The sequence below is a fragment of the Fringilla coelebs genome (assembly GCF_963513975.1).
Source record: "Fringilla coelebs genome assembly, chromosome: 14".
Classification (NCBI taxonomy): Eukaryota; Metazoa; Chordata; class Aves; order Passeriformes; family Fringillidae; genus Fringilla; species Fringilla coelebs.
The window spans coordinates 8,494,686-8,520,738 of NC_140040.1; the positions used below are offsets into that span (position 1 = coordinate 8,494,686).

At 45.8% G+C, this 26,053-nt stretch overlaps 1 protein-coding gene across 1 annotated transcript; it reads left to right on the forward strand.

The window, feature by feature from the left end:
* Positions 1-4,011: 4,011 nt before the first annotated feature.
* HSF4 (heat shock transcription factor 4) lies at positions 4,012-23,995 on the forward strand (the record flags this gene model as incomplete). The annotated part of the gene is made up of 13 exons (XM_084215466.1): positions 4,012-4,134; positions 7,736-7,844; positions 8,888-9,015; positions 9,878-10,002; positions 12,238-12,313; positions 13,741-13,805; positions 15,436-15,535; positions 16,237-16,361; positions 18,113-18,337; positions 19,584-19,689; positions 20,995-21,060; positions 22,619-22,706; positions 23,799-23,995. 13 exons carry the CDS (start codon positions 4,012-4,014, stop codon positions 23,993-23,995), a joined length of 1,533 nt encoding a protein of 510 aa, XP_084071592.1.
* Positions 23,996-26,053: the final 2,058 nt, after the last annotated feature.

Below are 26,053 nucleotides of genomic sequence, written 5' to 3' on the forward strand. Positions count from 1 at the left end.
GGCTTGAAGCCCCTGCGTGGCTTGTGGCTGACACAGGCGAGGCCGGTGGGTCCCGGCTGGCACTTGTCAGCTTTTCCCTGTAGTGCTGCTGCTGCTGAGAGTTTGGGGAGGTAGAGAGAATGAAGCAGCATTTCCCAAGTCCACGAGCGGTTCTGTGCCAATCAAAGCATGATTTGGGTCTCCGTTGCTCAAGCTCAGGTATCAGTCTCCTGCCCAGGCTCCATCTGCCCTGCACAGGTGCCCTGAGAGCTGAAGGATAACAGCAGCTCCCTTGTTTGTCCCCAGCTGCTGAAAAGCTGGCATGGGCCTGGGGCCAGATTCTGGGCTCACGTGCAAGCTGCAGTCACTCTGGCTTGGCAGTGGTTTGTGCAAACCGGGGGACTGAACTGCAAAAAAAAGCAGGAAGCATTTTAAAACACTAAAAATACCTATATATCTGATGGTATTTTACAACAACAGTATTTTAACAATATAAACCTAATTTGTTTGCTAAAGGAAAGACGTGATTCAAATAGATCTGTAAAGGGGTTAATCTGGGCTGGATCTCCTGGGTGCTCTGGATCACAGGGTCAGATCTAGGGGGGGCAGGCAGTGCCCTCAGACCCCTTCAGGGTCAGCAGGCCTGATGGTGCTAATGCTTCTGGAAACAAAGCATTTACTTGCTAACAGTTTAAGCAAGTGAGTTCATACATTTAAGGTCTGTCTGATGGGGCTAAATGAACCTGGACATCCCAACATTTCACTACAAAAGCTAAACCTGAAGCAGTGCTGGCTCCCAGAACCAGATGGGAACCACAGAGTGATTGCTGTGGGAAGCATCACCCACCCATGTCCTGGAAATGTTTTGTCCTTATAGCCAATCCACCTGCTGTATATTGTGGGGGTAAAAAAGGAATAGGGAGCTGAGCCCCAAGTTTCTCCTCTGCTGACCCTTGCTGAGTTTGTGCCTTCTGGGAGCATCCCACGGGGTGAAATCAAAGTGCTTGATGAGCACTTGGAGTTTCATTTTGTTGTTTCCCAGTTGGGAGGTAAAGATGGCAGTGAGGAGAGAGGCTGTGGCTCAGTGGGACTCAGCTGGCACAGAATTGGGGGGTCAGAGTTCAGTGACAGGTCTGCCTGGGTGGCTGGGGCTGGGATAGGACAGGCTGCCCTGAGCTGGCAGCAGTCAGAAGGCTAAAAGCCTGCTCTGTCTATGAGAATCACAATCCTTTTCTTAATGGCTCCACAGGCTTTAAGGAAATCATAAAACAAAAGGAGCTGAACACATGAGATCTCATTTTGCCTTAGCACTTTGGCAGATGTGTGTTAGAGACAGCATTAAAAGCAGCTCAAAGCAATGTCCGAGCTGTCGAGGTGATTGTCAGAGAGGATGGCAAAAGATGCTGAGTTCCCAGGAAGGAAGCAGGACGGTGTCACTTGGCTGCTGTAGCTGGGCTGGGTGGAAAAGGGGTTGTCACTGATATGATGGCAGATAAGATAGCAGAGCTGCTGTGCTGCTGCCACCTCACACTCCCAGTGAGGAGTCACGCTTCAAAGCAGCACATTCTAGAAAAACGGGCACTCGTGTCTCCTCTTGCCTTGTGCTTTTTGCGTTGCTGCTCCGTTCCTGCTTCATGGTTTTCAACTCCATCCCTTCTTTGAGGCTCTCTTGGTGCACAGGTTTTCATTTCAATGAAACTGCCCTGCTGAGGGAATGCTGTGACTGTGGGACCCGGGGCTTCCACAGCCCCAGAGAGGGCATGCCGTGAAATTCAGGGTGAGATTGTGAAACTTGGCCCACACTCCAGTGCTGGCCTGGGAAGGGGAATGCTTGCATTTAAAAATCTCTTGCTTGGTTGTGAGAGGCCTGAAAAAACATGTCATGGTTTAGTTTGTGCAGAAATCTAGAAGAGAGGTGCAACACATTTTTGAAGAAGGCAAATGGAAAAGTTAGGTAATGATCTGATGCTCTAAACCTTCTTCCCAGGCACTTCCTTTTCTGTGTTATAGTTCACAGGAAAGGTTGATTAAAATAACACTTTTCCCTTATTGTGTCAGACGTTGTAAGTACAGTTTCTGCAAACTGGAGTCAAAGTCGAAAAAGGTTTTTTTTCCAAACTGCAACATCTTGTCACAGGCAAGGACCACTGTCATTAAGCTGCTGGTTTCTACTCTAGGCCTTCTGTTGCACTATCAGTAAAAAAATGGATATGTGAGGCTGTTTTCTGTGCAGAGCTTCTGCTTGAAAAGAGGTTTTCCCCCCACAGTTTGAGAAATCTGTCTTAGCTTTTTGAATACCAGTGCAGCAGTACCAGAAAATTCCCTTGCATTTTTATTACTCAGAGTAGCAAAACCTCACTGTAGGAAAAAAGACCATTTTTTCCCAAAAAAGCTTTCATCTGACATTTTTAATTCTTGAAAAGTATCAGTCAGCTTATTAGGATTGATTGAAAAAAAACCACTGACCAAGACATTTTCATAATTTTTTAAGTTCAAATTCAAAATATGGTGAAATTTCAAGTTTGATTTTTTTAACCTCCTCAGTAGTCCAGTTTGATTTGTTAGTTAAATCCAAATGTGTGTCTCTGACCCTTTTTTGATGTTCTTGCTTTATTTTTCTCAACAGGGACTCTTGAGAATTAATTGTAGTTTTGGAAGTTTTCCCATGTTTGAACCTGACTGAATTGGCAAAATGTGCCAGAACTCCAGTGCCAGAACTGTGGCATTACATCCCAGAAGAAATCCTTGTCTGAATATTGTATTATCTTTGAGGTGGACACGGAATCTTCCAGGTATGCAGACAAGGAGCTGCAGCTGTTCTTCCAGCTCTGTTAGGCACTTCAGAGAGGTCAGGTGAGAGGAGTGGGGTCCTCTGTCCAAGCACTTTGCAGGAATAACCTGATCCTTGTTTCCAGTGCGTGTCAAACATCTCCTCCACTCTGCTGTGGCACTGCTGACCTTGTGCCTTCTGGGTGAGATGATGTTACCTGGCATGACTAGCACCTGCTTGTATCAAATTTGAATTACTTGCTGGGTTTTGTCAGTCCCTAATGATGATTTGGGTTTTAGGGGAAATACCACATTCTTAAGTACACTGTTCTAAATTGCCCTTTGAAAATGGCAAGAAAAAATTAATGTATTGTTATCCTTACTGTGACACTTACTTATCTTGTCTCTTCTCACCTCCTGACTCTTTCTGTGTTTGGCCTTAAAGGACTCTGTAGGCATCAGGTGAGAAGTTTGTTCCATTTTTTAGCAGGAATGTTGAGCTTTGCAAGTTTTTGCTGAGGACCTCAGGAAATTTTAATGTTGATTTTATGTTTTATTATGTTATTTAAAGAGCAGTTTCTGAGTTGAAATTACCCTGACATTAAGCCACACATGTATTTAGAGCTATTTAAAGCTCTTATATTAATGATAAAACCATGTTGTCTAATAGATTCTATGTGTAGCTGGTTTAAACATATTCTTTTCTCATGCAAGAGCTAAATAATTTCTGTTGACAAATAACATAGCGGCTAAACCTGCTTACAGTTTTGGCTTTTCAAAGTCATGCTGAAGATGTACAGCCCTACGTCTGGCCAGCTCTGATTTGTCTATGCCAGCCAAAGTTTAGGACAAGAAAATTCCAAACTAACAACTCAGGTGTCTTCAGAAACCTGTGATTTCTGTGCCTGGGTGTCCCCCAGACTCTGGGCAGGTGGGTTTGCTCTGGTGGCTTGCCCACCTCCCAGCATAAGGTGGGCAGCACGTGTTCCCTTTGCATGACGCTGCGGATTTATTCACAGCTCTGCGAGATCGGCTGCGGTGCATTTTCATTCTGTGCATTGTTCTCTGGGGCTGGTGATGCCATCCCATTGTGCTGAGTTTTTAAGAGTGTGAGCAGCACTGCTGATGTGACTCCCTGGCTGCCTACTTTCCACTGGCCTGGGATAAAATTGGGTGGCTCATTCTCTGTGGGACGCAGGCGCGTGCAGGGAAGCAGGCGCGCCCAGGGCGATGGGGTCAGTTTAGCTGGGACACTGCAAAGCTATGCAGGATTCACCCAGCTCTCTGGTGATGGATGGATACTCCAGCAATGTCCCAGCCTTCCTGACAAAACTCTGGACGCTGGTGGAAGACCCTGAAACTAATCATCTCATCTGCTGGAGTTCTGTAAGTGCAACAGGTACTGGGTGTCACTGATGCCTGCAACAACAGGGAAAACCCAGGAGAACTGCATGGCACAGGAGCTGCCCGCTGCTTGGCAGGTGCTGCCCAGTCCCTGGCAGAGTGCAAAAACCAGGATTCAAGTACAGGCACTTCTGGATATACTTGGTATTATTAATCTGAAATATTGTGGCTTTTCTATTTCAGAGGGGAAACTGTTTTGTGGGTGTTTTAATAATAATATTTACATATTTCACTTGAAACATCCTAAAAAGTATCTAATGTTCTAATTCTAAGAATTCCACATGCTTTGAGAGAAATATTTTTCACCTTGCTTGAATCTGCGTCTCCCTAACACTTTCTAGGAAATGAGCAAAGCCCTTAAAAAGTTTCACTGCTGTTTGGTATTATCTCACGTGTATTTCTTAGCAGCCTCTCACAAATGTCTAGGTGGAAGGCAGCAGATAAACAGCACTCAGTACTCAGACTCAAACCTATAATTTAAACAGATCTCAAAGTATCACCCTAAATAATTTTGAAAGAACTTTACTTGATTTTTCACCGAGTCTATGTGATGATCATGGTGATGTGGGTACCTATTGTCTGTACAGATTCATGGGGATAGATTGCTTTTCTTTGTCTTCTTATTTGTCACAGAGGCATTAATATACCAAGTGCAATCACAGAAATCAAATTATTTATCCTCTTTATACAACACTTTGATACCACATTGTGCTTTTGACCTACAACTTGCTGCAAATAATATGATTTGTTTTCAGCAGGGAGTTATTAGATAAGTTGTGTGCATAAACTTGTTATCCAAAATCAATAATCTATAACACAAGCAAATTTAAAGGGGGGTGGTATAAAAGTCTAAAGTAGCCTTTCTTATATATACTTTGTGTCCAGTAGATTTTTCATTCAAAACCTGACACAAGATTGGAGCTGCATTGGTATCTGTGACCATGGTTGTTTGATGCTGGTATTACATGGCCATACCTCTGAGAATCACCAAGTTATAAATAAGGATTTAAAGCTAAAAATTATTTTCCAACCTGTGTAAATAGCACCCTCTCTGTTACACTTAGAACACTGTTATTTTTGTCTGACCACCACTGTGCTTTGCTTACCTGCAAACTAACATTGCTGCAACTGCATCCTTGGAGGTTTTGGTAAGGCTTTTAGGTGTCTCATTTTCCCCTTGTTGCAGGAATCCATGTTTCACATATTCTTCAGCTTCTATACATTGGTGATGTTGGAGCTGAGAGATTGTGTGCATACCTAAGATTTCTAGGTGTAATCAGTACTTCTAGAATATAGGACCCATAAGGAGCTGTCAACTATTTCTTAGCATGAAGAAGAGATGGAGAGGAGATGCAGTAATGGTTTATATATACACTAGAGTCTGCTGTAAAGTGGGAAGGAAAAGTCTGCTCTCTGTGTCTGTGGTAGATTGGGCAAGAAGTAATTCAATTAATTTTTTTAATGGAAGTGCAGTAAGGGAGAACTGGCAAATTCCTGTACTAGCACTTGTCAGAGCACAACATGTCTGTCCTGGTGGTTCTGTCAAAAGCAGTAAAGATAAGATCTGCCACAATTGTTGTGCTGCAGAGTCAGTTTTACTTTACTTTACAAACTCAGAGAAGACTTCCAGAGTTTTTCTGAGTTTGTGCTCCTGTGGTGTAGCACAGCTACAGTGTGGGAACAAACTGACACATGCAGAGTTCATCAGTGAGCACACAGTAACCCCAAAGTCTCTTGTGTCTGTAGGAGCCTTTCTGAGTGTGCCAGCTTCTGAGAACATTGTGGCCCTGAATTCAAAGGAATGGCCTCTCATGAGAGGCCATAAGGACTTGTTGAGGTATACAAAACTCTTGTGCTTCTCATTTTCCATCAGGGGGTCCAGCCTGGGACACACAGCTGTATCCCAGAGCAAGGGGTCAGAAGCACAAGGGAAGCAGAATAAACCAGCTGGGTCCCCAGGGCTGTGGTTCCTGCTATCCTGTCTGCAAACTCAAAGACAGGATAATTCCAGCATGCAGGTTGTCAGTGAATCTCATAGATGCTTGATCAGCCTTTGCTTCTGCTGCATGGGATAGGGAATTATAGGAAAGACCCCCAAAATGGTCAAAGAGCCCTGTTGAGGCACAGTCATGTCCAGTGCTTGCAGCAGTAAGCAAGGAGCAAGAGGTGCAGCAGAGCCAAAGTCCCTTGTTAGTGGGTGTTAATTGTCAGAGCTGCCAAATGAGCCTGAGCTCAGAGGCAACTGGCAGCATGTGGTGGTGGAAATGCAGCGTAGTTTGCCAGCTGGCTGGCTTCTGGTGGCCATGGGCAGGCTGCAGGCACACACCAGCCCCTCTTTAGTCACGGAGCTATCTCATGGCCCTGACTGCACTCCCTGTTTCAGAGATTTCCGCACTTCCCTGAGAGCACCCTTGCAGCTGCAGACCCCTGATGGGTGTGAGGTGGGGCTCACACCATTGGTACCCTCCTCCTGCACACAGAGCCTGAGTGCTGTTACACAACACTGTCCTGTGTCACAAACCAGCCCCTGTGGACTGCCCCCCCAGGCTGACACACCTCTGTCTGCTGGTAGTAGCACTCCACACAGCAGGAGGATGACTGTGGGCTGGTCTCAGACCCCTCCCTGCCAGCATGGTGCAGGCTCTGGTGTCTTTAGCTCTTGTCCCTTGAAATTCAGCTGCAGCTGAGGCAAGTCCCTAATATCTGCTGATGTCATTGCACTGATGTAGCTGTCAGCAGGTAGAAGGCCAGGCAGGGACAGCACATGGCCTGCAGTGCATCTTCTCTGCCAGCAATCCCAGGCAGTTTGCCTTGTTTGGTGGGCATGGATCATTGCAATGCAACCCCAGAAATGGAAGCTTTATCTGATTAACGTGTGTGTTGCTAGCTTGGACTGCAAAGCGTGACTGTCAACATTTTGTGGGTTGCCCTTGTGGCTGTTTGCTATTAAAAATAATCAATAAAATGTGTGTAGAGCTTGCTTCTGGGCAAGTGTGGCTCTTTTCAGTGTCCCAAACAAGCTCACACAATTGCTTTCCTTTTTCTTCCTTGATCTATTGCTTCTGGGCAAGCGTGGTGTCTCCAGAGAAGATTTGGTTCTTGCCTTGCTGTGTTTCTTGTGCCATGGCTCCAGGCAGTGCTCCCTCCAGGGCTTCTGTTCTCTGGAGCAGATGGCTTGGGGTTAGATCTGAACAAGGAGGTTATAATGGCAGGGGTTATAATGGCAATCCCACTTTCAGGGCTTTCTTAAGACTTGAGTCTTTCTGTGAAGTCCATGCAAGAGGGGATGATCCCAGACTACCTACCAGCTATTTGGGCACAAAAGTCAGTGGTTTCTTCTCACATCCAAGACTCTCAACTAAGCAGTGACAAAAAGAAGAAAAGGATCAAACCTGCAGCCACAGAGGCCTGACTGTACCAGAACTGAAAGGAGCACATCTGTCTTTGAGGGCTGTTGTCACTCTTCTTAGCTTCAAGGTGGCAGTTCAGAGAACAAGACTTCCCCTGCTGTAGGGCTCCTCCTGGACGTCTTGCGGTCGGGGATGCTCCCCTGACTTTGCCTTTGTCCTTGTCTCCTTTGCAGAATGGCACCAGCTTCCATGTGTTCGACCAAGGCCGCTTTGCCAAGGAGGTGCTGCCCAAGTATTTCAAGCACAACAACATGGCCAGCTTCGTCCGGCAGCTGAACATGTGTGAGTGCAGCTGCCAGGGCCCAGACATGTGGGCCCCACAGATATGGGGGACAGGAGGCATGGGAGAGAACTGTGCAGAGGAAAGTTTGGGGTCTCTTGTATATGACCTGTTGTGGCATTACTGATTTTCCCAAAGAGGATCTGCTTCTCAGATCCCAGAGTAGTGATCTCCTTGTGTTTACCTTAAATTCTAGCATGGAATTTCTTTTACATTACATTTCAGGATGTGGGCTAAGAACTTTCACCTACCAGGTGTTCTGCTTCTCTTGCATTGATTTGATGACCTATTATTATTCATTTTCCATTTTATTCTATATAGAGTTTATGCAGCCACTAACTGTAATACCTCCCCCAGAATGTGCTGCTCTTGTGGGTCCTGTGCCCTGAGCTTGTCCCTTTCACCACCCATATCACTGAACTAATAACAAACAGTTCTTCTCCCTGCAAACCTTGCCTTACTGATCAGACATTTTTTCCCCTTAAAGGAGGTGTAATTTAAATTTGGTGTAATTTTCAGCCCCTTCAACAATATGATTGTTCTGATAGTTCTTGGAATTTTTTAATGAATAATTAAGTTCCTTAGTCAATTTTGTAAATTTTAGGCCAGTCCTTAAATACAGCTTTGAAACTTTTAAGGACTTCAGAGAAGTACTCAAAGCAGATTTCCAAATGTGCATGTGACTCTTTTTTCCAAAAGTGGCACCTGGTGATCATCTGTGCCTTTGAAAATCCTTCCCCTGAATCCCTGTGGTTTGCAAATTGGAATTCCCTAAGAGCTGGCATTTCAACTCCTGGCAGACCAATGTGCTTGTGATGCAAAGGCTTTTATGGCACAGGCTGCAGCAGGGGTGGCCAGTGGGATGCACAGGGCTCTCCCTTGACCTGGGTTTCTGGTGGTTATGGCCCAAAAGCATGTCCAGGGGTAAGCACTGGCAGCTCAAAAAGTGTGGAGGGTGATCAGAAATGTCCTCAAGAGTGATGAGGGTGGGAGGTGGAGGGAGTGCTGGGTCCTGTTGCCCATCAGCTGTGTCCTCTCTGTGCAGATGGCTTCAGGAAGGTGGTGAACATCGAGCAGGGGGGGCTGGTCAAGCCTGAGAGGGACGACACTGAGTTCCAGCACCTCTGCTTCCTGCAGGGCCATGAGCACCTCCTGGAGCACATCAAGAGGAAGGTGAGGGCACTGTGTGGGACAGGGGAACAGGCACCTGCCAGATCCTGCTCGGTATAACTCCAGCATCACCCCGGTCTTGTTGCCATCCTCCCCACACACATGTGCACCTGGGCTGGGTTTGCATCAGAGTTTGCAGGGCTTGGCTTGCATCAGAGTTTTGTCTGTGTTTTTCTGCTCTGTTGCTCTCTATCACAAGATGTTTGTGTAGTGCTGCAGGGCCAGGCTTGCTTCCCACCCCTCTGCCTTTCAATTGTTACTACTTTTCTGGAGAAATATGGCATAAGTCCTTCAGGGTCCTCAACAGCCACCTCTTTTTTTTATACAAGAAACATCCTACTCCTGCCCTCTGTTTTCTGTCTTTTAACCTATTATTAATATCCCCAAAATGTTGTTCTCTCACTGAATTAGCATAGCAACTTCTGAAAAGGGACTTGAGCAAAAGCCTTTTGGAAATCCCAGTGTAGTTTTCATGTCAATTTAAAGCATTTCATCAGACTCATCCCTGTAAAACATGAGGCTTGATTTGGTATCTCTGCAGTTAAAGTAGAAAGATTAAATCAATCCAGATCAATTCCTCCCTGACACTCAAAATACTTTTGTTTTCTCCCAAGCTGATTTGTAATCAACTCTGACAGGGGATGTGATTCTGCCAGCAGACCCTCTGTATGAATAGATTTGTCCTGCTCGCTGCTCTGTCTGGCCCTTGCAATAGTACCCCTAGGGTAGTTCAGACTCTTTGGCATGTGGCCTGTCCTGCTCTTTCAGCTGCTGACAGTCCTGCACCTGAGCCACCACAATGACTCTCTCTGTCCATGGCCCTTCTTGCACAGGTAAAACCCACCTTTGATTTCTTTCTCCTCAGGTGTCAGTAGTGAAAAGCGAGGAGACCAAGATGCGCCAGGAGGACCTCAGCAGGTTGCTATACGAGGTACAGATTCTGAGAAGTCAGCAGGAGAACATGGAGTGTCAAGTGCAGGACATGAAGCAGTGAGTTGAATCCTACTCAGGCTGCTTCCTATGGGCATTTGCTTCTCTGGAGTGGGGAATGGTTGAAAGGAGGAGCCTTGCACACTTCCCTCCCCAGGGAGCGTGTGGATCAGGGACTGACCAGAGATCTGTTGAGACAGCAAGATGTAGGATTTCTATGCACATCTGATCTACAAAATATGAATTAATGCTCAGCCTCTCTGTCTCGTTTGTTTTCCCTTCACAGATGAGGAAAGCACAGAGAAGGTCAGACAGGAAATATGTGCGTAACCTGGGGACTTAGATAACTGTTGCCTCCAGATGGGAAGGGTGATAAAGATGTCACTCTCACACATACAAGAGTCCTTGGCAGAAATGTGGTGGAGTCCACTCCAGCTATTAAGAAATTACCTTTCTGCCATCATCCACCTCCAAAATTTATGACTGGCCTAAAAAATATTGTATATTATAAATAAAACATAAGAACTTGTGTATAATTTAGTCCATGGACTCATCTCCCTGAGACTGTGTCATCTGACATGGCCAGAATTGTTGGATAAGAGCAAACCAAGCTGATGCAATGCTTCCTGCATGTGGCTGCCTCCAGCTGTGTGAGACTCTGGGATTTTCTGACACAGACATGGTCACTAAAAGATTAGGAAGTGGATATGGTTTTATAAATCATGTACTTGGAGAGGTTTTTATTTGCCTCCAGAACTTTAATATTTACAGAGAGCTTTGTTTAAAAAGCATTTGAATAATCAAATTGACCCAAAGCCTTTCTTTTATAATGAGAACTGATATTCATACACCACCAGATGACACTGTCATTGTGGGCCTTAAGAGTAACACTGCATACTGGGAAACTTCATTCCAGACCAGCACCTTGCATGCAATGGATACATATTTTTATCCTGCATCAATTTTTAATGATTCCCACACTTAGCACATCCATGAGTTTGCACTGTGAAATCCAGATACAGCAGCAATGAGTTTCTGGGCTTGCATTTGATTTAATTTTTAAGGAGTTCCAGTATTAGTGATTTGGCATTGATTTTAATTTATTGTCCCTTTTGATTTGCTTGCTCCTTCCCTCCATCTGGCAAAATTGCATTCAACTGATGAAAAGAATATGATTTTTATAAACTAAGACAGAGGAGAAATCCCAAGCTGAATCCATGTTAAGAAATTTACACTGGTGAAGAGCAATTAGGACATAACTCCAGTGCAAGCTGTCAGACTAAGGAATGCTGCTTTGCTGAAAATCCTGTCAGGACCAGTACAGAAAGCTCACTGCAGAGATTCTTGCTGTACAAGCTGTTCTACTGTGCTCTTCAGATCTCTGGACCTTACCTTCCCAGTTCTAGCATCCATCCACACTAGAAAGACTAAAAAGCAAAAGGATTTATCAGTTTCACCTGTATGATAGGTTTTGCTGGCTTGACAGTTTAGGTACATCCATATACTCTGGAGATAAATTTGCTGGCAAAACCTTTAGCAGCATGGACTTGGCTGGCATCCAGACTTGGAGGCAGCACAGTAAATAAACTCTGCCTCTCTCCAACCCATCTAGTGGGGCTGGCTGTTAGAGGAAGCCTGTAAGCTCCCCTCTGTGCTGCTTCATTTACAGACAGAAAATACATTTTCTTTATGCAAGCTGGACACAGGTCTGTGCTGGGTTAAATCAGTGGCTCCCACTAATAACATCATTACAGTTCTCCTAGTTCAAGGCTCTGAGATGCAGGAGCATCTTTTTGTCTGCTCCAGTCACTACCAAACATGCATTTGAACCACCACTGTATGAGTTTTAAGCAGGTAGAATACACAGGGTCTCTGTTCGTGGTCTTGTCTTTGGGAGCACTGGTGCAGTTGTGGAGAGGTTGGGCTTTTTTGGCTCCCATGGAAGGACAGTGTGGGTGATCCAAATAACTCCCAGTCACAAATCAGGCCTTGCTGAAATTCTGACTTTGGCCCAAATGTTCCACAAAAACCTGTGTCCTCCTGTTACTTTCCCCTATAAAAGTTGTCTTCTCTTTATTTGTTTTTCCTCCATTCTTTGATCTATAGCTCTTCTGAGATCAAGGAAGTAAAAGGAAGGCAATTGTGTGAGCTTGTTTGGGACACTGAAAAGAGCCAAACACTGCAAGGGTCCGGAAGTGAGACAGACTTTGCACAGTTGAATCTATTGTGCATCATGGCAGCACCATGGGCTGTTGGTGTTCCTGTGCTCATGGAAAATGTCTGTTTCACTTTCAGACAAAATGAAGTTCTTTGGCGGGAAGTTGTTTCTCTGCGGCAGAACCACTCACAGCAACAGAAAGTCATCAACAAGGTAGTTACCATATAAACTCCAAACTTGCTTGTGCTGTCTGGTCTGTGTCCTCCTCTGATTTTTTCTTTTTGTCCCATAATTTCCACACTGTGATATCACAGTGTAATTATTTTCCTTTTCTTTTAAGTTATGTGATGCTTTTATGTGTCCTATACAAACAGGTCATTAACAAAGCACTGACTGTGCCCTTAAGCAGAAGATTTTAATTTCTGTGTCAGTCCTTTCTTTGATGTTAGAAATCGCTTTTCTGTTGAAATCCTGGGCAGGAGATCACAGCTGTCACTAATTGCCCTGTATTGGCTGTGTTCTGGTTGTACCAATGCCTTTGGGCTTCCCAAATCTTCCTCTTCCATTTGTTCACAAGAGGAACCACACTGCTGCCAGCACCAGTGGGAAGCTGCAGGTGGCAGAATTGGCCACCCATTTCCCCACCGGGGGAATGTTACAGCAACTGCTACATTTTCTGGCATTACTGGTATTGAGGAATTACTGTACAATCTTTTAGGCTGCAGAACCATCTCTCTTAAAATCTAGCATGACCAGTATAGAAAAGGCCTCTCCAGTGGTTCCTGGATGGTGCTGACATGACTGAGCACATCACACATCCCAGTCCCCACGTTCTGACCCTCACGTGGCATCATGGAGTCATAGGACTGGACAGAAATGCATGAGGCTATCAAGCCTTCCTCCAGCTCTGGGGCTGGACCAGCCACATGCTTCATTGTAGAGGCTTTTATACAACTCTATTTTGTTATAATGAGCAATGAGTAAGAGCCAGCTGTGATATATAATAATAATGCTCTCTTTGTTTGGAGGTCAAAGCAGAGCATTAAGTTCAAGCTGACCTGGGAATATGTTGCTAAGTGATTCCTCTCCAAAGCTACTCTGCTTCCTTTTTAGTATCCTGTTATATCAACACTGACATTCACAGAACTGAAAAACTCAACTGGAAGAGCTCAGACCTCCATCCACGCTCTCCATAGGGAGTTGCCTCTTTCACTTGCAAAGTCTTTGCCAGACTTTACAGCACCTCTTCTAAATGTCTCTGAAAACTTTAATGGATCCAGGTCTAACTCCAAGCCTAGGAATGCTTGCATGTGCACTTCACAAGTCTGTTAGGACCAGCTGAAGTTTTTCATGCACAAAGTGAAGAGAGAAAGAGCTGAGCACATGCACCCAGGAACCTTTGCACCAAGCAGCACCTGGCTGTGTCCCTTGAAAGCCAGGCAGGCTGTTTTGAGTTCTTGGACAGCTCATTTCTGTTTGAGGCTCCAATATCTCATGCAGTTTGGCTCCTATACTCTATGGCTGCTCCCAGCGTTGGGTGCTGTTGGGAGGGAGGAATGTATGAGACAAGAATGGCTGCGAGAGCAGGGAGTGCTGAATCACTCTGCTGATTAACACCGGATTTTGATCTCTCCTGACAGCTGATTCAGTTTCTGTTTGGCCAGCTCCAATCAAGCCCCAGCAGCAGTGGGATAAAGAGGAAGCTGTAAGTCCCCATGTGTGGTGCACACGCTCACGGGTGCATAATGCTGCCCCCTCAGTAAAAGCACAAGCTCAGCTCGCCCAGGCGGGCGGTCACCGGACCAGGCTCCATGGTGATGGCGACTGAATGGGCTGAAGTGCAGAGTCAGACCTGCTGACAGGCCCCATTCACTGCTCTCTAGAGAAGCACCGTGTCAGCTCGTGACCTTTATCTGGGGAACACAGCGCACAGTGGGACACGGGAGTGCTAACTAGAGGGAGGCCAAAGGGCAGGACCCCACTGCTGCTCCTGCAGTTCCAGTTTTGCCACTTGGCAGCAGTAGGAGCAGGCAGCCCACAGACACCTTCAGTTCGACCCACAGTCACTGAATGTGGTGTGTATCCAATACTGGCTTGGTGGTGTTAACCTGCAGGCCTTACAAAGAGGAAAGTGGGGAAAAATTTAACTGAGGGGCATCTTTAGATAGGCTTTTAAAGGCAAGTGAATAGAATGACTTGAATTAGGAAGCTTAGTGCCTTTCAGGAGAGCAGCTATGCTTTTCTTGCCCGGTGGTGCTTGTGATTTAAAGAAGGGGAAGAGACTATTGAGTGGAATTTGCTGAGGACAGGGACTGCCTCCAGTTCCTACCTTTATTACCTTGTGGCCTTTGACAACTTAGCAACTTCTCCATGCTGAAGAGAAAGGAGCCAGACCTCCCACAAGCAGCTCAAAGGAGTCAATTCCATTAAGTCAGTGTCCTTGTTGTTGACTGACTCCTCTTGTGAGGATTGTAAAGGCAACACAGGATTGAATGAAGGCGCCCATAATCTATACAAGCCAGCAGGATATGTGCATCTCTGCTTACCCCCTCTGCCGAGCCTCTTGGAAGAGCTAAACACTGCAGATAGCAAAGACAAGGCTCAAGGGGAGAATAGCAGCTGCTTAGGTTCATGACTGGGGAAATTTTCCTCCAGTAGAGTGGGCAAGCAGAGAAATGAAATGCCAGATCTGATCTCTAATTTTCACGGTCAGAGCTGTGTCCACCCTGTAAAAGCTTTGCAGCACAAGAAATGTCTTAGACCGGTGCTTGTTTTGTAAAAAGGCAAATAATTAGTGAGAAACTGTGCTGAAAAGGGCAGAAGAGCACAGAACTACCTGCACAGCAATTGTATTGACCCCTTATGATGGGGGATTACACTTCAGTCAACCAGCTGCTATTTGCGAGGTAATTTGAGTTCCTGCTTCCTTGGAAACACAAAGGTCTGTCTTCCAGAAACCTCAGCTCTTGTGTCTATATCTGCATCCTTAGTGTTTTATCTTTCACAGTTGTGTTTTCCTGCCTCTTCTAAATGGCTGCAGGAAAGGATGGTGTGCAGCCTAGAGCTACTTGGTGCAGAGCAGAGTGCTGCCTGGGGGCTCTGGGTAGGTTTGGGCAGGTCTGCATCCTTCCCCTCTCTGTTTGGGTGATGCTCTTTTCTGGTGGTGACCTCCTCCAAAACTGCTGTTAGCCTTCCTTGCCCATAACACTGGGCAAGAAAGACTCTTACAGCTGAGGAAAACCAGGGTACATGGGAGAAAAGCTCTTGGCTCAGGGATGTTTTGTGTATGAGCAGCCAGGAGCCATGCTGGAAGACTAAACTGTTTCTCTCCACAGTCCTCTGATGCTTGACAACGGGATCTCAGCTCCACCCGTGTCCAAGTTCAGCCGGCATTTGTCCCCAGAGCCCCTCCACGAGCCCTATTTCATCCAGTCGGTGGGTTCTGCCTCTGGGCCTTGGGATGGCTTTGGCTGGGGGGCAATGCTTGAAGCAGTTACAGAGATTATGGAGTAAGTCATTTGGCAAGAGTTTGGCACTGAAGAAGAAATGGGGTTTGCTATGCTGAGTGACATTTAAAACTCCTTCAGTTCCCCGGTTCTATGGATGCCTTCATGAGGGAGGCCATGGACTTTGTGGGGAAAGGCAGACTCTGCACACTGAACTCTCCATGTTGTTACCCCAGCCTGGTTCACCCTGGGGGAAGAGAGGAAGAAGTGAGTTCTAAAAGTGAAATTTTTGTAGCCTCTGAGGGATCCCCACCATAATCAGAGCAGACACCAGATACATCTGTCATGCAGTTAAAGTACGTGAGCTAGCATGAGAGGCTCATACAGCCCTGTTGGGCTGTGTTGGATCTTTTCCTCCAGAGGAAGCTGAGCAGTCTAGGCAAAATGTCAGACATGGTTAAACCTCTTGGTTGCTGACACTTCACAGGGTTTATTTCACACCTGTACCTCTGTGCGGTTGGAGGAAAAGTGAGAGGAAATTATAATGTTGCATAGTAGGTAAAAGCTTTCTTGGTTTCCATACAGGGGGACTCAAAGTCACAGTGAATAAACCCTAACCATCTCAGACAGGGCCTTGGATCTGTTTTGGGGTCAGAAGGATAAATCTATATGACTTTGCTTTCCTCTTAGCCCTCGACAGAGCCTGCCTCTTGCTTAAACAGCCCTGCAGTCGCTGGAGGACCCATCATATCTGATGTTACTGAAGCATCACCATCCAACATCATGAATATGCAATCCCCTCCTGAAAATGACAGGTAAACATGTTTGTGATTAAAAATAGGGAGAGCTGGGTATAAACATGCTTATGCAACTCTTCTCAAGAGTTTTTTGTGGCTGTAATTCTACCAAAGTTTCTGTCTGATTCACAAATCTCTATAGAGATATGGGATGGAATGCTTTTTTCCAGTTTGCAAAGTGGGTCAGATTTTCAGAATTAGAGGGGGGTAATAACAACATAACTTTCAAAACAAAGTCCTGAGTTTCATGCTGCAAACTTCCACTCCCCTCTGCAAGAAATATTCCATGTTTCTTTAGTCCCAAGTCCCAAGACAGGGACTGTCTCAGACTTAATCAAATAATGAGATGCTAACACTTGTTGGGTTTGTTGAGAGAGAGAAAGGAGGGTTTCCTTTTGGCTTTGGCAGGGAAGAAGCAATCAAATTGTACATCTAACAGCTAATGAGAACAGAAAGGTTGCATCACAACAACTTCCGATGTTTGACAACTTTTCTGTGAAAAGGCCCCAGTAACTTAAGAACTGAATGCAGAGGTATTTTAATGCTTATCTCTTCCTGCCACAGACATGCAGTGTATTTAGGGCTAGCAGCAGAATTGCTAAAGCTATGTCAGTGGAAAGTAAGTAGACAGATGAATCATGGAAACAGTTTCTCAGGCATAGAGGCAAGGCAGTATAATTTCTAGTTATACTCTAGAAATTGCCTGTAAATCTATTGCATAATTGAAACCATAGCCATAAAATTAACTAGAAGCATGTAAAGAGCTTCAGATTTTAAAAAAACCAAAACCTGGAAGCCATTTCTAAAGCAGAAAATCTTTTCTATAACCTTCAAGTTAAGTTGCTTATTTCTACTAATTACTGAGTGCCATCTGGTGGCTTCTGATCTGTTCTGTGTCTGCTCAGCTTTAGCATCTGAGCCAGCCATGGCCCAAGTCACTTCAGGTGTGGTACCTCCTAAATCAGCTGTGCTTCTGGTGGGAATTTAGGCCCCACGAGATGAGATGATCTGAAAGGAATGTTGAGGAAAGCTCGGTAGTGTCACATACCATCCCTGTTATCTCCGTGCCTTTGTCACTTTGGCTCCAGCTGTGCAGGTTCACAGGGAGCTCTACAGTCTCCTACAAGTAATGCAGAGTAGTTTTTTACACACAAAATGCTTCTAAACAAAATTTCATTGTCATTTGTCCATCTGGAAATAACGTGAGGTGCCTCTCCCATTGGAAAAGGCAAACCTCTGCCTCCAACCAAGTAAAACATCTGACTATGACTAGCAGATCTCAACAGCTTCTGTTCAAGTCCTGCAGGGCCACAAGATCCTGACCTGAGTCATTGGGACCTCTAGAGTGCTTGCTGATCCAATCCTAACTCCTGCTTGGGATGGTCTTACTGATCCCATTCTTATCTCTAGGGTGGAGACTTCTCTTTCTCAGGGGAATCTCTGTCCCTAACACTCGCTCAAGAAATGATCAGTCCATAGAAATTTATTTTCTATATTTGTAAAACAATTGAGTGAGGCAAATTCATAATAGCTGTGACTGATGAAATGACTGCAGATATTCCAGCTGCATTCCAGCAATACATGAGCATGTTTCTGGAGCTGGCTGAAAAGAGAGGCTGCTGGCTTCTTCTGCTCATCTGAGGAAATGGAAAGGCCTTCTGCAGCAGTTTGATGGGAAGCGGAAGCAAGGCCTTGTGCTCCTGCCCTTCCAGGAGCACGGGGCCTTTGCAGAGCAGCTGTGTGTGGTCTGTGCCTTGTCTCTGCTGCAGGGAGAAGTGCCTCATGCTGATCAAGGAGGAGCCCGTGAGCCCTGGGGTGAAAGGCAGCGCGGAGCCCGAGGTGCCCCTGCCCGGCTGCCGCGCCTGCGCCGAGCCCCCGGTGCTGCCCGTGGCCATGGTGCAGTCTGTCCTGGAGGGCAAAGGCAGCTGTGCTGCAGCCCCACCAGGGGCCTCCCAGGCACCTGAGAGGAGAGGCAGGAGGGCCCTGCTGGACAGGTGAGGCTACCAGGGAGAGCTGTGGCCCTGCCTGCTCGTGGCCCTCTGCTCCCATCCCAGGGTGGGGAGGGAGGGTGACTGCCAGCAGCCACGTGCAGCCTGATGAGCTCCATCCTGGAGCTGTGGCACCTGCTAGAGGAGCCCTGAATGCCAGGGGACAGTTCACAGAGGTAGAGGGCATGTGGATCACCTGCTTGAAGGACCCAGCAGAGGAAGAGCTGTCAGAGGATGTGCTTCAGAGCTGTGGGAGCAGGAAGAGGCTTTTTGCATGGAGTGCCCAAGTGTCAGCTGGAGCCCAGACCAGCATCTGTGTCTGTCTGCAGGCCTGTACTGGACTGTGCTACAGCCCTGCCCAGGGCACTGGCACTGTGACATCAGGCTCAGCCCCAGGGTGATCCCAGTGAGCCACTTCTGGGGCTGTGCTCTGAGACTGAAATCCCAACAGCACTCGTGTCGTGGGGGAGGGCCCAGGAGAAGGAAAGCATGGTGCAGCTGGGAGCATGATGTGGAACTTAACTGTAGTTCATTCTTGATAGCAATGTAAGGAGGACTGTCAGGGAGGGCAACCCAAAACACTCAATAGCGTTATCAGAAAAGCTTCCATTTTCCTTTAAGTCCTTACAGAGAATCAAAGTCCTCCCTCTGAACCCACTGGATGCTTAAAAACATATTACTAGAAGAAAAATAATCCCTTTTTTAAAGACCTGATTTTAAAATAAAATTTTTATAGCTTTTGGGGGGTTTAATCACAGCAGGGCCTCACTGTTGCTCATTTAGCTGAATGTCTCTAGTAAATGCAGCCTGCAGGGTAAATGCCTCCAGCTAAAAGTCACTCCTTTAAAAAGCATTAGTTAACAGTAATTCAGGCATCTTGGAGCAAGGAGAATGGCGATGCAGCCTGTTCTGGTTTCAAGTGCATTTCTAAAAGGATTTGTTCTAAGGAAAGCTTTAATTTTCCCAGTGTTGAGGAGATGTGCACAGACTATCCATCCCCAAACCACGTGTCACCCAGGAGAAGGATTGTCTCATTTGTTTTACCATCTGCCCAGTCCCCTGTGTGCTTTGCTGAGTTGTACTCTGGGATTAAACCAAGTTTTATTGCATAAACCCAGGCTGACAGTGGGCTCTTGGTTTTCAAAATGAGATTTAAACAGGAGCATCCTTTTGGAAGGCTGCTCAGTCCTGCTTTCTGTAGGGATCTCTGCAAGTTTCCTTTGTGGCAATGTTTCCCCTTGTGTTTTCTCAGAACAGATATTTCAGACCCTTTGGAGGGCACTGACTGGAGCCTGGAGGGGCTGCAGCTGCTGCTGAGGAGCCAGCAGTTCAGCCTGGAGCCTGCCAGCCTCTTGGATGTGAGTGTTGCTGGGAAGGCTGCATCAAAAGAGCTGTGAAGCTCACAGAGGTTCCTTTGGGCTGTGATTCAGGTCATGCTGCTTGTTCTCATGTGGCATTTTGTCTGCCACGTGTAGCCTGTGGAGTCACAGCTCTGTTTTGACCTGCTCATAAAATTTCAGCTTTAAATTGTGCCCCTGCTTTTTTTTTTTTTTTAATATGCATATTTGAACTTTAGGGGCACAAAACACTGAATTTGATAAAGAAAAGAGCATGAGACCTGACACATTTATGTAAAAAAATAGGTTTAATATGACTCTCTAGCTAGTTTGGTAATTACTTTGTAGGGGTTAATTTATTTTCTGCATATTCTACATCTTAGATATTCCTAGATTTTGTTTAGCTTTTTCTACCTTCCCCTCTTCCTCATATTCTGGGAAGTGTAGCCAATGTAAAATCCTCTCTCTGCTGAGCTATTTTCAGTCTCAGTTCTTAGATCACCTTTCTTTAGAAATGGATGGTGGCTTTTTCTTAAGCAGACATGCAGAAATAGGAAGATTTTTTTATTTCTCTGTTGTACATATAGCTAGTATATGAAAGTTTTTTGCCAATAATCAAATAACTGTATCTAAGAAAAAAATCTCTATGTCAAATATATGGCCCCTTGAGGAGGTGCTTCAGATAAAGGCACGTTGTAAGCTTGCACGGATAAACAGTGAAAAGTCATTTTAAAAAAATCAATCCTATTCTCTTCAGGCAGTTCCCAAGTGCCTGTGGTTGATTCTGACTTTACAGAGAGCTTTACTAATGGCCTGCTCTATCACTGACTGTTGGTTTCTGTTTCTTGTTTCTCATTAGGAAGTGTTTTCCTGTTACTGATACACTTCTCTCTCTGTGCAACTGTCACAAGAGTGAGAATGAATCATAAAATTGGCCTCAGATCAACAGATCCTTTTCCCAAATTGCTCAGACTTGTCAAGAAATTGCCACCAAAGCCCTGATGCAACAGTAACCTGCCCTCTGCTAATAAATTCTGGAATGCTTTCAAAAGTCATATCAATCTGGGAGTGTCCTAGGACTCCAGAGCTGCAGGAAAGGGCTTTGATTTGTGTGTGCAGCTGCCCTGGTTAGTGACAGGACAGTAGCAGGGGGTGTCTGTGCCCTGCCTGTGGGTCAGCCCCAAGTGCCCCCAATTGTGCCACAAATGAGCACAGGAGCCTTTGTCTGCAGCTCCAGTTAGTGCAGGGCTGCACCCTCCAGCAGGCAGGCGAGGGCATGAGAATCTCCAACCTTTCACAGCCATAACTGGATTTTTGTCCCAACAGGTCTTTAATCCCAATCTATCTCTGAGTGAGTGGAATTTGACTGAGATGGAAGCCAGTCTGCCCCCGGTAAGAGCTTTGTGTTTCTGAGCTGAAAACAGCAATCAGAGAACCCCAGAATGGCCCAGGTGGAATGACCTCAATGTTCACCCTGTTCCAAAGCCCCTGCCCACTGCAGGGCACCTTGCCCTGGATCTCCTTGCCTAAGTAATAATGGAACTATGGAGCAGAGCTTGTGCATAACTGAGGAAGGTATTTCATAACCAGAGGGGAGAGTGAGCTGAAGCACAGCACGTAGGCATCTCCTGGGGATACCAAGGCAGTGTTGTATTATACTCCTGACCTGTTTTTCCCACTCAGCCAGGCTTTGTCTGGAGACAAGCTCTGACTGACTGTTGGTGTCCTGGAGGCTTTAATTGCAATTGGCTGCTCTAAACTTTCTCTTAGTGAGAATGTCACATCCTAGTAATACCATAGATTTATGAAATGTTTTTGTGCCAGAGCTCTTTATAAGATAGACCTTTACAAAGTGCAGCCATTCCTGGATGTTTCAGGAGCAGTAAAATACCATGCAATTACAGCAGAGATTCCTGCATGACTGTACATGAACAAACAAGGAGAAATTGTTTGGCAGTATTTCTTTGGAATTGATACTTACATAGACATTTTGCAGTGTGGAAAGAACAGGTTTAATAAACAGTGAAGTAAAGTGTGGACTCACAGAAGGATTAAGGTTGGAAGTGTATTGCATGGCTGGGTTCCTTTTCCTGTGTGACAGAGAGTGAATTTTCAGAGCCCTTGCTGACAACCAAGTTGGATGAAGGCTTGGATAGTTCTGCCAGATATCTCTGCAGATGCTCAAGTAGAGTGTTATTTACTCTAATGAAGTGTAAAAGGTCTCTAGGCCTTCTTCATGGAATCAACATCCTTTTTAGGTTTTAATAATTTTGAATTTACTAGGTAATTCCACTTCCTGAGTGTTAGGAAGAAGAGTGTCTAAGAAATAGTTAATATTAATTAGCGAGTCTTGGAAGCAAGGGCTATAACCTTTTTAAAAGAATTGCAAGAAAAGGCCAGGAAAGGAGGCTGCAGTGTTCAATAGTTCAGTCCTTGAGCCCACGAAATTTCCCAGGGGCTCTTGCTTGTCCTACAGAAAGTCATGAGCATGGAGAAGTGTGGAAGCAATACAGGCAAGAGCTCTGTGCCCAGAGCACTGTGTAAGCAAAAACCAGTTTCACTTTAAAGACAGGCATTGGAAAATGGAAAGAAAATCTCTTTCTTCTTTGTTACTGACTGCAGAGGACTGGGGGTTTGCTTTGTGTGGCAGCCACAGTGACAGCAGCCTGGCCCCTGATGTGACATGAGCTTCCCACCACAGTAGCCAATGCTGAAGAGGGGATTGCACCTCCCACAGCCCTTGGGCAGATCTGCCCCTGAGCACATGGTGTGGCTGTTCTAGTGAGAAGGGCAGCGAGGCTGGCAGGAGAGGCTGGGCAGGGAGGATGGCTGGTGCTCCTGGGGGTGGTGTGCAGTGGGGTGAAGCACTGGTGCTCAGACATGGCCTAGTTCTAACAAGCTCCCCTGTCTTTGTATAATTGTACATTGTAGTTTATATTTTTGCATCAAGATGCAGCGACTCACAGTGGATCTGGAGAAGAGTGCAGCTGAGCTGCCCCCAAAGGTGTTCAACCCACCATTCAACAGCACCTGCCCAGGTAGGAGCAGCAGCAGCTCTGTGGACCTGGCAGTAGGATGCAGCTCAGGCAGGCAGAGAGGATGTCCAGCATTGACAGTTTGCCATTTGAGGGAGCAAACCACATCTGTCATTTTGCTTTGATGATTGTCAGTCAGCAGTGTTCCCACAGCAGCTGCTAAGCCAGTTCTTGAGCTGTGGGAAAAGGGTGGGGGATAAACTGAGGTGTAAATGGAATTGAACTGGTTTTGCAGTGGGTCCCCATCATGACTGTCAGTGTTTTCACTGTTTTCTCTGCCTGCTCATTGCCACCTCAGAGCAATGTGGTGATCTCATGATCTCAGTGGGTAGGGGTGGGAAGAGCTGGTACAGTCTTGGGGTTCCTCTGGTTCCTGCTGCAGATGAGGTGCCCCAGTATCTGCTGGCAGCCAGAGGCACAGGCTGTGTGTCCCTTTCTGCAGACCTTTTAGCAGACCTCAAGGGAACAGTCCAGCTGGCCCACTTGCTGACTCTGATAAAGTGTGTTATTGACCTTAGGTATGAATCCAGGAGTGCTGGAATTGTGATGTATGTTCATGTGTGTTCAGCTGGGACAGACCTGAAAGAGAAGCTCTTGTGAGCCCCAGTTTGGTGCTTTAGCCACCTGAACCTGCCCCCGTTTTGATTCATTGTTTGTCATTCCAGCTTCAGCCTCTTTTTAATGCCTTTGAGCACCTCAAAGGCATTAAAAGCCCAGGTACACTGAAGAGAGTTCTTGAGCATCCCCTGTTTGCAAAGCCTCTCTCCAAAGAGGGAGAAAGACACATCTTGAGTGAAGGAGAAGAGCAGCTGCTCTCATCCTTGTCTCAGTGTCTCCAACATTCAGTCATCCCTTTTTCACTTATGAGGCATCTCAGCTTTCAGGCAGAACCCACCTGATGACCTGCAGAGACACCCCTTGATTTTATTGGGCTTTTGAGTCAGTCCAAGTGCTACTCAGGTGTTTCCAAGCCATTTTGCTGGAGGGAGGCTCCTCAATCTCTGCTGCAGTTGGGATTTGTCACTTTCAGTTCTACACATGTAAAACTAGGCAACCTGCCTTCCAGAAGCTGAATTTTCTGCTGTCTGTTCCTAGGGAAAGATGTCATCCTTGAAAGTGCCCAGCAGTTCCTCCTCGACCGTCAGTCCATCTTTGGGAACGACCTCATCAGCTTGCCTGAAAATTCATCACTTTATGTTCCTTCTGAAAATATAGCTTCCTACATGTCCTCTGGGGGTGTCCAAGGGGATATCCCTCTAAACCTGAGTTCTTCCATGGACAACAGCCAGTGATTTAAAAAAACCTCCCTCCCACCCATCCAAGCATCCACAGGTTTGAATGTGAAGAAACAAAACTGACTCAGAAACCTGCAAGAGAGATTATTTTTGTGCCCTTTTTTTTTTTTTTTTTCAGTAGGTGGAAATGGTCAGTAGCTGTTGCATTACCCTCCCTGCACCTGGATTTCAGTGTTTTTTAAAACAAAACTACTTCTGGTGCTTGCTCTGAGGGGGAGTGAGAACTTGCCAGGATTTTTTTCCTTGAAAATGCTTTAGAAATTTCAAATCTTTTAATAAAACTCAAGTGAAGAGTAGCTCAAAAGTCCATCTGAGACTTCATGAAATAGTGATCCTGACTAGTGCCTGCAATGGCAGACTGTTGGATTTTACTGGGGCAGCACAGATTAGCTAAGATGCCTGACCCTTGTTGATGCTGGTTATTGAATAGGAAAATAGTTCTACATGCCAGTCCAATGCTCTAAAAAGATTTTTTTAAGCATTTTCAGGGTTTGATGGGATGCACCTGTTCCTCCTAGGGTGAGTAAGAAGAAGATCTCTTGGGGTGTGTAGAAGTTTTTTTTTCTGAGTGACCCTACCAAGAATGTGCCTCTGGCTCTTAGGGGAGCTACAGACCATCACAGGCCACAAAACATCCCATGCTGAGTTGAGAGCTTTTGTTATTTGGAATTTGTTTGGCCCCAGATTTATTTTCTCTTACATATAGGCAGGGCACTCCATACTTAAAAAATAGAAAAGGGATAGACTTTTCTGCACACATAATTTTCCGTGTGCAGAGAGGGCTGAGGGAGTGCACTCTGGGTTTTGGTGCTGGCTAAGTATTTCATGTCCAGTCCAATGGGATTTTTCCCTTGGCTTTGACTGGTTTTATTTCCCCTGAAGATGTGCCTGTTGGTTTATTGATGTGTAAGATCTGACTAAGCAGTTTAATTCATTGGATCCCGTTTTTAGGCGGACTCTCAGCTGCTCAGTGTAGGAGAGAGGCAGAATGGTTAGTCCACCATGTCCCACAAACTTTTCTTCTGTCCTCTGTGCATCTGAGACCAGCCTCAAAGGCTGAGCTAACCTTCCCCATCTACGTGGTTTCTGACAACTGAGTTTCTCAACAAAGCAGAGCTTTGTTTTTTATGCTGTAGTTCTAATGAGAACGTATTATTTATCTCATTACCTTCTACCTGAGTTGCTTTTCCTTAGGAAGGTTACCCAAATGCAGTAGGACAGACCCAGGAAATTCAATTAACTCAGGCCTCCTAAGGGCTTAGACAGGGAGGTTTAAGCTGTGCCGGTATCATCTGAAGAAATGCTTTGCCTGCCTTCATTGCCATGACAATTCTTGGTTATGAACCACATTTCTGAGCATTGTGGTCAAGCAGCATCCACCCCAAAGTGTAGCTAAGCACTCAGACAAGTGTAGGCTGAGAAGCTCCTCAATAAGATGAGCATTTTTTAAATGGACCTTCCTGTCACAGCCCTTTTCTCCATCCATTTATCACTATGTGAACAAATGTGTTAGTTCAGAAACATTCACTTCTGAGCACATTTTTGCCCAGCTGATTGCTGTGCTGGGAGCCCTGTCACTGCCTTGGCGGTGTGGTCTGTGCAGGAGCGAGGCTGTGAGAGCTCCTGAATTAATCCCGGCCACTGTTTTTGTGTTCAGGACTAAGGGAAAATTCCAGCAGCCCCCGCTGGCCTGGTATTTAGATGATGTGCTTGAGTGTATCCTGGACAAGGTTTTTCTTTTTGACAGATTTGTGCTTAGAAATTCCACCTAGATCAGCCCATTTCCACCCTATTTTGCCCTTTCCAGCGATGGAAAGTCGTTGAGTTGCACTCTGTTCACTTCTTTCCTCATAGGCAATTGGAAGCTGCCTGGTGTCTCCTGACAGCGGCAGTGCATGTTCCAGACTTACACCCTTCTCTGGGCTTCCACACGCCAGGCTGCTGTCCTGTTAACACTGAATGTATTGATGCAGCAAGGTATTTCAGCACAGGCTTAACTTCAAGCTCCTGAGTAGTTTTCCTGTGTTTGTATGGAGCCTGTCACATGCTTGAGGC